General features: G+C 36.9%; 1 protein-coding gene across 1 annotated transcript; it reads right to left on the minus strand.

Moving 5' to 3' along the window:
- Nucleotides 1-1880: 1880 nt before the first annotated feature.
- LOC116894535 (low molecular weight phosphotyrosine protein phosphatase-like) lies at nt 1881-2312 on the minus strand. Its single transcript, XM_032896239.1, has one exon. The coding sequence runs from the start codon at nt 2310-2312 to the stop codon at nt 1881-1883; it is 432 nt and encodes a 143-aa protein (XP_032752130.1).
- Nucleotides 2313-11270: the final 8958 nt, after the last annotated feature.

Consider the following 11270-nt stretch of genomic DNA (forward strand, 5'->3'; position numbering starts at 1 on the left):
TGATTCGATGAATAAGATGAAATTCAGGTAGAAGCTTCAATTATAGTGGGTATGTTTTCTTTACAATTTTAAATTTTAATAGCTATATTTTAAACAAATGTAATTTGATTGAATGTAAAAAGTTAAGTTTCTCTGCTTATGAGACCTATGGTGCTGTTTGGGATAGCCATAGACCAAACTAGCCACCAGAACCCCACATTTCAAGGATCTGCATGTGAGATATATACATGTAAAAGTTCAAGAAAACAATAAGATTGTATGACATGAAAGAGAAATCTGAAATTCTGAAGTAACTAGTGAAGTAGGACAGAGGGCTTTTGACTTAATCTATTTCCTCCTTATGGCTCACTATTTGCCCTTTCCCTTCCTAGTTTTTAACTTTGTGAAAACTCTGACCAAAACCCCACAAGAGCCAGAAACAGGCAGTTAAAGTGTCTGCCTTTGCTGGGAGTGGCATCATGCTTTTCTGTAGGAGGGTATTGGGATAGCTGCCTTCTTCTGGAGTCAGGTTTAATATTTCCTCCTTTGACAGAGCGAGCCCTGGACACACACATACCTGCATAGTCCCAAGTCTCTGTGCTTCCTTTTCAGACATCCGGATATTTCTTCTAACTAGAAGTTCTGCATGACTGGAGCTCACCAGTTGTGACCAGAGAGCTGAGACAGGCTAAAACAGACAGATACCACCTTTTCAGTCAGAAAGTGGGTAGGGAGCACCAGCTACATGAAGGCCCAAGGATACGGATAGTCCTGGAGTCTCTCAGTTGGACATCAGTCGCCATCAATCACAGCAATGTGCCTATGTCCCATCACTTTACTTTCTAATATAGAGGATAACTCCCCAAACTTCACACTATTCACATTATAGCAAATAAACAGGCACAAGCAGGCAATGCTTAGGTACCTTGTCATTTGTCAATAAGAAAGCAGGCAGACACAGGGATTTATATTTTTAGTTGTATTTGATAGCATCCCAGTTTAATTCACAAAACTTTCTGACATATATTCATATAAATTTGAGGTCCCTTTTCTGAAAATACACAAAAATTGCTCATGCTAGCCTGTAACTTTGTAAAATGTTGATGAGAGAACACTTACAAATGCACACCACTACTTAAGCACACTTACTTTTTTTTAAAAAGAAAAGTGGTTCAAATAGGAACCAAGCTCAAGAAACTACACAAAAACCAAATGAGATTAAAGGTGTTAACTTTACCAACCTGTTGCTCCCATCTGTTAGTATTTGTTTATCTTTCAGACTGGGAGTCACTGTATAGCCCATGATGGCCTGCTGGAGTTCCAGGCCCATCATCACATCCAGGTTCTCCTCCCTCAAATATCTGATCCCTTCAGTGTGTCTGGGTTTAAACTCTCCCAGTATTAAATAGAAGGCTGCTGTGGATGGAGTTATTGTCACAATAAGAGTCTAGAATACAGAGTGTAAGGCAAGCAAACAGCACACTGGGTGCTGTCCATGAACACAATCGAGTTAGACCAGACTACCCAGCCTTGCTGGGCTCAAAGGCTGATCTGAACCTTGTAGGTCATTCTTACTTTATTGGATTTTCTTTTGTTCCATAGTTGCTTGCTCCACTATTTTGTAATTATGGCAAGGTCAGAGCTTTAGTTAGTTTAAGAATACTTAGCCATACTTCAAATGTCTGACTCAAATGTTTTTATCCTTCTGAACAAATGTCTGATTTCCATCTACAATTATTTTAAAGATATACAGTAAGTAAGCTGAAAAGAGAGGCAGGATATGGGGCTAAGGACTGCCACCACACTTGGGCATAGCACTGATGAGTGAGTTGCTCAGTGTTGGTGGTTAGGACCAGCTAGTGAGTCTCCTCCAGGAAGGCCTTGCAGGACCTAAGGCATTGCTAGCACACCACCTTGAAGTCAGAGTCATTGCCATAATAGGGATCTTCAAATATGAGCTGTTTCTGTGGATCATAGCTCCCAAGTAGCTCAATTTTAGCTCTGCAATTTTTAACTTGATTACTTTTTCTATTCAAATCTCTCAGATTGTTTTCATCCATACACAGTATATAATCGAATGTGGCAAAGTCTTGTCTTGTAATCTGTCTTGCCTTATGGGCTGTGCTAATGCCATGATTTCTTAGGCAGCTGACAGCTCTTGGGTCTGGGGTCTGGCCCACATTCCAGTCGGAAACGGCCCTGCTGTCAATGGCCCAATTATCTGAAATGTTTTCATCGGTTACCAATTTTCTGAACACTGTTACTGCAATGGGTGACCAGTAAATGTTACTAAGACACACGAACAGCACTGACTTGGACCCAAACTCTGCCATGTTTCTATAGTGGGTATTTTTATAGTCCTGGAAGTAATCATATTACCCAATGGTGGTCCCTGAGAGGAATAACAAAATTATATCTGTTGAAATAATGTCATGACAATCCTAGTAGCAACTAATGGCTACATAATTGAATTAAAGGTCCACTTCACAAGATAGTAAACATGCCTGGCACAGTTATCAGGGAGTATAGTATGCAGCTAGAGAGTTATATAAACCCTGGAGAAGGATCTAACAGAAATGTCCAGCTTAATGTAAAATTGATAATATTTCTGCAGAATCTTCTTTTTTATTGAGGATGAGTCTATACCTCAATCCTCATTAGGGGATCTTATTTTCAAAATTTATGGTAATTAACTAATGGGTCCACCATCATTCAAAATGATGATAATAATGGATGATGGCGTGTTCAGCTAAAATTAAATATCTGTATCACACCTTTCATTTCAAGAGTCAGGAATCATCCAGAAAGACTATTCAGAAGTTATATAAAAACAGAGGTGTCATATGACTCCAAGTAAGGTTTTGTTCAGACAGAATAGTGCACTTCCCCTCAATAATTGGTTTACCAATATGCATATAACTTTTCAAAAATCAATCTAGAAATTCTGAACATCTCAATTATCTGAACATCTCCTGTTCAAGATGGCCAATTTATGTCTTGACTCTACTCATATTTCATTTCAATTCTCTAAGTGGCACAAGTGTTTTTCTTCTTGAAAACATGAAGTTTGGAGGAAATAGTGGTAGGGAATCAGGAAGAGATTGGAAAATTAATAATATTTGGCCAATGAGTAAAATACATATGCACATATAAAATATTCTAATAAATATTTAAGAATTAAGTGTTCTAAATACTTTTTGTTGAAAATAGTCACTAAAACTTGGTACCAGGAGTACACAGAGACTTTCTTGACTTTCTTACAAATCTGCATCAAAATTTTAGCATCTTCCACAGGACACCTGGTCATCTTTAAGAGATAATGAAAACTAGTACCTTCTCAAAACCTCTTGTGCTTTTGTAAATGTTCACAAAAAGCTTTTATGTACTTTTTATTTATACATCAACTTGATGACATTCACAAGTAATCTGGATCCCCAAAGCTAACTCTCATATTTGCCATGGTGCATAAAATTGCAATCATTTTGAGAAATACAGATCTTTCATATTTCGTTTACTACAGATAAATTAATACACAGATATTTAATCTTACTATAAATTATTTGCCGAACATAAGGATGAAAAGAGATGAATTGGTCCCATAATCCTAAAGCATTTCCTTAGCTTAGAATTTTGGTATTCTACAAATAATGTTTATCTGAAAGAGCATTCCAGTGTGTGTGTTCTGTGCAGATTGTAAGTCTGTTCTTTGTCTCAGTATTAAAGTTAAATTATAGGTAACAGAGGAAATGTCTTTACATGATGCAAGTAATGAAAAGAAGTGAATAGCATATTTCAAGACTAGCACAGACCCTTACTAAGTTTCAACTTTAGGCTTACTGATAAATGAGGTAGCTAACACCCATAATCAAAGAAGCTATTCTTCATCATAAATGAGGAACATACAACGTAGAATTTAACAAATTTTACTGAGCCTAGCTCCAATGGATTCATCTATATTACAAGTTCTTCAATTGTGAGGGAATATTGTAGAAGAGAGAGCCTAAAGATTGAAAATCAGAATATCAGATCTGCTGTTGAAACATGCTCTCCCAAAATGACTGAATAAACAAGATTTATTCATTGGACATATTAATAGACATGGTAATGTTTAATTGAGAACATTTCTTGGGGTCACATTTCTGTACAAAGAATCACAGGCTACTTGAAAACTAGAGAGGGTCAACATGGTAAAATGCATACACAGCAAGCCCAAAAGGAGACATAGCATTCTAAATTTATATGCTTGTCCATATAAATGCATATTTATTTGCATTTGGAGCTGTGTTACAGTTCAGTAGTTTAAATATTTATTGTCATTAGAGAAAGGATATATGAGTATATATATATATATATATATATATATATCATGCACACACACATAAATATATATATATATACATTTACAAGGCACACACACATAAATATATATATATAGATAGATAGATAGTAGTGATTTGGTAAAATTACTGTACAGATTTGGTTTTGTCATGGAATATTTCTGAAGAAGTAGCTAACAGTTTTAGAGGGGTATGGAAGATTTTTCAGAGAGGGAGGTATTTGGAAAGGATCAGTCAAAAACAGGAAGGGTAGAAATTATAAAGTTTAATATATATATACATATATATATTTTATAATATATTTAATATAATACAATATAATAATATATTTAATATAATATATATATACATATATATATGGATAAATGCCTACACCAAAAACTTTTCTTCTTCCCTAACTCATACTTTTATCACCCATTTGTTGCCATTTAAGTCATGCCACATTGTTGTTAACCTGATCCTTAGTCTCATATGAGCCTCGTTTTCTGTGTTTGGGTTAATCCCCTGCACTTGACTATCTCACAGAATCATATCCTTCTGCCAAATATCCCAACTTCTATTCTTGCTTCAACACATTGAACCTAGGCTATTTATTGAAAGTTGAAGCATCCACACAGGGCAGAAGAGATTCCTGTCATACCCCCCATTTACTCCAATAAAAGGTATTTTCTATGAGATATATATATATATATATATAATATACAGTGAAAATAATTGCAAAACTATATTTTAAATCAAATGTATTAGAAAAATGTATTATCCAAATTGCCAAAATATTTATATAAGATGAAATCTCATTTGATATCTAACTTGTCTTCCTTTTGTGTCTACTGTACAGAAATGATTATGATGAATATAGAGAATAAAGTGGATAAAGAACTAATACTATTGACATATTTGACCCACTTTTTAATATTTGAGTATATGTAACAGAACAAAATTTAAAAATCAAATAATGCGGCATAACTCCATATTCAGTTAGAATAAAATGCAAATAAGGATTAGATATCCTCTAATTTGTCCAGAAATTGATTCTTCCATAAGCCATACTTTAGTTTTATTTCAGCAACAGAATGTATAGAGAAGGTTGTTCAGTATATAAGTTGTTATGTAAACAATTGTATATAGTAAGAACTGTACATCTACCATGAGGGTAAGCTTGCCACACTCCACAGACTCAAGAAGACTGGACATGAAGAAGGGCATAAGAACAAATGCTTAAGCCTTACTTGGAAAGAGGAATGGAAGTTCATGGAAGGGGAAGGTAGACTGAAGAATGGAACTGGGTGGGTGAAGATATAGTGGGGAGAGTCAGATATAAGGGTAAGGTGTGTGGAGTTGGAAGATGAATGTTTTGATGTCCATTAGAATGAATGGAGATCTGCAGCCAATGGGAAGGTAGGGAGCATATCCAGGAAGAGATAGCGTCTTGGTATGTGTTAGGTACCTAGTAATAAATGGACATATCTTAGCTCTGAAAATAGCATCAAGGATATAAAGCCAACGTAGACTGCTTTCTGTGGTCATTCAGGAACTCCAGTGGTATTATAGGGTGACCAGACTGCCCACAAAACTTTCTACTCACAATTAACCTGTGTACAAGAAATGCTGGGGTTGTGGATGGAACAGGATGGAGCAGAGACTGAGGAAACTAAACCAACATAAGATGTCTTCCATAGGCAGTTACAAATTCATGTCACTATAAGAAATGCTTTCTAATGCTTGTAGTCACCAGTTAAAGGTGGCTGCTCTCTGAGAAGCTCCATGGAGCAGCTGAAACAAATACAACATTCACAGCCAAACAGTGCATTGAGCTTCGGGATTCTTATGAAAGTATATGAGGAAATATTACAACCACAAAAAGATAGTAAATCCACAGAAATATCAACAGAATCAACTAACCGAGACTTTTCAGGCTCTCAGATATTTAACCACTAACCAAATAACATATACTGAATGTATATAAGATTCTCTGCATATATTTAACTGATGCACAGTTTGGGTGCCAAGCACTGGAGCAAGAGCTGTACTAAGAACAAATGTATATATGAGGGTTATGTTCTATAGATGGGCTGATTTCTAAGAAATGAGTTGGAGAGGAAGCACCTATCTTTGCAAAGAATTGTAGTGCATGGTTGTGCTGAGACCCAGGTGGTCCCTACCTGTTCAGAGCAGAAGATTGGTAATGATGGTAGAATAGTGGGTTGGAGTGGTGATAAGTCATGTAGCATGGGGAATGTGCAGTGTACAAGTTAAAAAATGGGAAGGAAAGAAGAAAAAAGAAGAAAGAAAGATGGATGGAAAGAAAGAAGGAAAGAATGAAAAATGAAGGAGAGAAAGAAAGACAGACAGACAGAAAGACAGACAGACAGACAGAGAGAGAAAGAAAGAAAGAAAGAAAGAAAGAAAGAAAGAAAGAAAGAAAGAAAGAAAGAAAGAAAGAAAGAAAGAAAGGAAAAGGAAGAGAATGTGGAGGAGGAAGAGGATAATGTAATTGGCCATTTCTTTCTTGTTTTAAAAATGTGGTCAAATGTGTGTGTGTGTGTGTGTGTGTGTGTGTGTGTGTGTGTGTGTGTGTGTGTGTGTGTGTGTGTAAATCTTGCTACATACTGTATATCAATATACTTCTACATTTCTATCCATTAATTTTGGATGTCAGAAAAGGTTGTCATATCTTGGGATAATGATACAATAAGATGTAATCTGTACTGTGTGTCCTGAGAACAGTATCCTATTCTTCAAGAAGAGCACACAATGTTGTTAACCACTAACCTACCTGTGCAGAACAGTACACAAAATATTTAGCTAAATAACAAGATGAAAATAATTTTATTATTATATTTAATTTTTTATAGGACAGTGTTTATCCCTTTCCCATTCTGCATTCCAAGAGCTCTTCAACCCATTCTTCCCCCCATCATCAAGAGAATATCCTCACCTTCCCACACACACACACAAACCTTGCCTGGTCTTTCTATTTCCTGGGGTGTCAAGTCTCTTAAGGGTGAGGTGTATCTTCTCCAACTGAGGCCAGACCAAGCAGTCCCCTGATGTATATGGGTCTGGGGCTTCAGACCATCTGGTACATGATCCCTGGTTGGCATCTCAGTATTGGAGAGATTCTGAATTCCAGGTTTTTGGGTCTTCTTATGGGGTTGATCTCCACCTCAACTTCTTCCAGCCTTTTCATAATTCAACCACAGGAGTCTCTGATTTCAGTCCATTGGTTGGGTATAAATATATGTATTTGACTTATTCAGGTGATCCTTGAGCCTCTTGGAATGCAGCCATGCTAGACTTCAGTCTGTAAGTACACCTTATCATAAGTTACAGTATCAGACGGGAGCTTCCCCTTATGATTGGAACCAATATAGCTGGTCACTGTATCATATTTCTCTCAGTCTATGCTAGATTTTGTCCCTGTAGTACATTTAGACAGGAACAATCCTGGATCAGAAATTTTGACTGTGGAATCACAACCCCATCTAACCACTCAATGCCCTGTCTGACTACTGGGGGTGAATTCTTCATGTTCCCTCTCCCCATTGTACAGGATTTCATCAAATCTTTGAATTTTGAAATTCTTTCTCTTACCCAGGTTTCCGGTACATTCTTGAGGGTTCTCCTACATCACAACACTCAAGCTTACCTATTTCCATTCATTCTGTTGGCCCCAGGCATGACACAATGAACTGCAATTTTATTAAATTATAAATCATTGATTTTTTTCAAATCTATAAATGATAGAAGTTAGTGATAAAATTAAACATACTTCCAATTTTCCCTTAGATATTAGATGTCCAAAAGTGAGGCACATATGCTTGAAGTATACATCGGATATTGGTACCCAGAGAAGAATAAGGAAATGGCCTACAAACATAATCAGAGGATGTTTACTGGGATAGAGTGGCCTACTCAGTAAATTTTGGCCTATAGAAGAGGGTGATAAATAAGCAAGAACCAGTAAAGTATATTGCTACATGTATATGAAATTGCTATAATGAATTTTATTACACTGCATTCTACAATAGAATGTCATCATAATAGTGATAAACAAATTTTAATATTGTTTTCCATGTACAATAAACACCACTGGAAATCTTAAATGACATCTTTACAAAGAAGATTTTCTATGGTCTGTGGATAATCACTGTGGTTATGCCCTACATATATAATAATTAGACAAAAAAGTACAGTTCATCACAGAATCAGTGATCATAAACATATTAAAATTGTATTTTAAATTAACAAGAATTAGAGAAATACACCAATGCTGTTTGGCTCAAATCTAATAACAAAGAACATCTATTAGCCTTCACACAAAAGAATTGATCTGCAACACCTTAAACTTTATGTAGGCTTTATCATCCCAGGAGATTCCTATGCCCAACCTCATCAGTACAATTATCAATTTACAGGCATATTCTAAAATTAACTAAAGATATAACCACAGAAAATTTGTGCAAATGTATAAGGTATGTCATGGCAATTTTCAGAGTTTTTTTTTTTTTTTTTTTGCACAATCACACCAAATAACCTAGGATCTACATGTGAACTTCTGCTGAAGCCATTCCTGACATGTGACCGTGCCACAACTCCTGAGAAAGTCAGGGTTCTTCTCATCCTAACCAGTCTATTTTCTCTTTGCATTTTTTTCATCACCCATATTCCAGTTGTTATTTCTTGCTACAAAAAAAGCCACTGCAATGAAAATTATAGAATGAATGCAGATATTTACATCACCCTCTTATGCTCCACATTCCAACTCTCAATTTTTTACTTCATAGGAGATGAACTTTTGTGACTTCACTTTAATTTCTACATTACTTTCGAAGATAATAAATAAGAAAATCCCAAAGTAATAGGTTTCCCATGCCTTGGAACAATTTCAGAAACCTACTCTATCCTCATTCCTAAGTGTGACATCATAATTCTGGGAATATGTTTTAACTGTATATATTTACAGTATCCAACATATCATGCAACAGAAAATTTTTATTCAGCCACACACATCCACCAAACTCTCCAAAAATCAAGGAAAGAAGCATATTTCAAGATACTTAGCACCAATTCAATAAAAAAAAAAAATAGACGTCAGAATCTAGAACTGTAATCTTTCTAATCATCTATGTCTAGACACAAGCCAAAAAAGCACAATTGAAAACAGAAAGGAAAATTTTCTCTTGTAGAGTTCAGAATCTCTACCACAGTCATCATCCTCTTACAGGCTAACTCAGATAACCCACAAGAACAAGAACTTAGAAGAGCATTTAAGAATAAGACAGATGTTTTAAATTTTATATACATTCCAAATATTGCTTTCCTTCCCAAGTTGTTCAGCCCATCCCACCTTCCCTTTGCTTCTGAAAGGGTGCTCTCCCACCCACCTAAACCTACCTCAACCCCACAAGCAACTGTGTTCTCTCAGGCATTAAATTCATATAGCATTGGGCACATTCTCTACCACTGAGACCAAATGAAGGCATTCCTCTGCTAGAAATATGTCATAGGCCACAGGCCAGCTCATGTATGTTATTTGGCAGTTGGCTTAGTATCAGGGAACCTCCAGAGGTACAGAATAGTTGATCATGTAGGTCTTTCTCTGTGGTTGCAATCACCTTCATCTCTCTCAATTCTTCCCCTAACTGTTCCATTGGTATACTGGTATCAGCCCAATGGTTGGCTTTAAGTGTCTTCACTTGCATTGGTCTTTATAATCCATTGATAGAGCTTCTCAGAGGATAGCCATGCTAGGCTTCTGTCTGCAAGTACTACATGGAATCAGTAAAAGTATCAGGGATTGGTGTCCATCCAAGGGAAAAATGTGAAGTTGAGCCTGTCACTTGATGGTATTGCCTTCAAACTCTGCTACATTTTTATCCCTGTACTTCTTTTAGTCAGGAACATTTCTGTGTACAAATTGCTTAAGGTAACTTAGTGACCCCCTCTCTCCACTTGACACTCTATCTTTCTACTGCAGGTGGTCTCTTAAGGCTTCATTCCCCTTCTGTTGGGCATTTCTACTGATGTCATTCCTATTGAGTCATAGGAGCCTTTAACATTACAATTCTCTGGAACTTTCTAGAAGTTTCCCCAGACCCTGTTCCCATGCAGCTGCATATTTTGATTCATTTTCCTTATCTTTTTGGCCTTCTCATCTGTCTTGTGATATACATGATCCTGCCCCCTCTTTGTTTTCCCTCCCTCCATCTGCTTCCCATTATTATTTTGTTCCCTTTTCTAAGTGTGATTGAAGCAGCCTCACTTGAGCCTTCGTTTTTATAAAACTTCTTTTTTACTGCAGTTACTACTGGGGAGTTGCTTTTGAGCTCTCCGTGAGGGCGACAACCAGAAGGGCCTGTTCTGCCTTTTTCCCGGGCCTCTGTGCACAGGGGTCTCAGATAGCATTAGGTGTTTTCCTCTGGAGTCAGAAATGTGTGCAGAGTGTAGTCTCTTCTAGCTTGCCACTTGCGTGCCCCTATCTTCCTGTCCCCAGAGGCCCTATACAGTTTACTCTTGGGCCATGGATGTGGGCAAGGGTGGGCAGTAATTTCAGTGTCTCCCACTCTGCAGTCTCAGGAGTGCCCACCTGTCTGGGTGGTGAGCTCTCTCTCCCACAAGGTTTGGGAGCAGGTAGCTGTGGGCAGGGATCAGCGAGGTTTGGGCTCCAGCTAAAAACCCATGAATTGTTTTCTAATGGTTGTTGGATGAAATATTCACATAGAGTTGGACAATTTAACATTCTCTGTGAAAGAACATTACAATGTTATCTTTCCTTTGGGCCACAGTTGTTCAGAGTAGGTGCTAAGAAAGCAAACATTTTCCTATCATGCTAATGTTAGGTTATTGTGAAATATCAATCTATGAAGTCAATTACTACTATAAGCCATGATCTCAGTAGTAAAAATGATAAGGTAAGTCAAGGCTGTTAAGGACTTTTTGTCTGTTAAGGAA

Source organism: Rattus rattus, chromosome 2, assembly GCF_011064425.1.
Source record: "Rattus rattus isolate New Zealand chromosome 2, Rrattus_CSIRO_v1, whole genome shotgun sequence".
NCBI classification, from domain to species: Eukaryota; Metazoa; Chordata; class Mammalia; order Rodentia; family Muridae; genus Rattus; species Rattus rattus.

Excerpts from the sequence above, each read along its gene's own strand:
- LOC116894535 (XM_032896239.1), bottom strand. The coding sequence starts at position 2,312 with ATGGCAGAGTTTGGGTCCAAGTCAGTGCTGTTCGTGTGTCTTAGTAAC.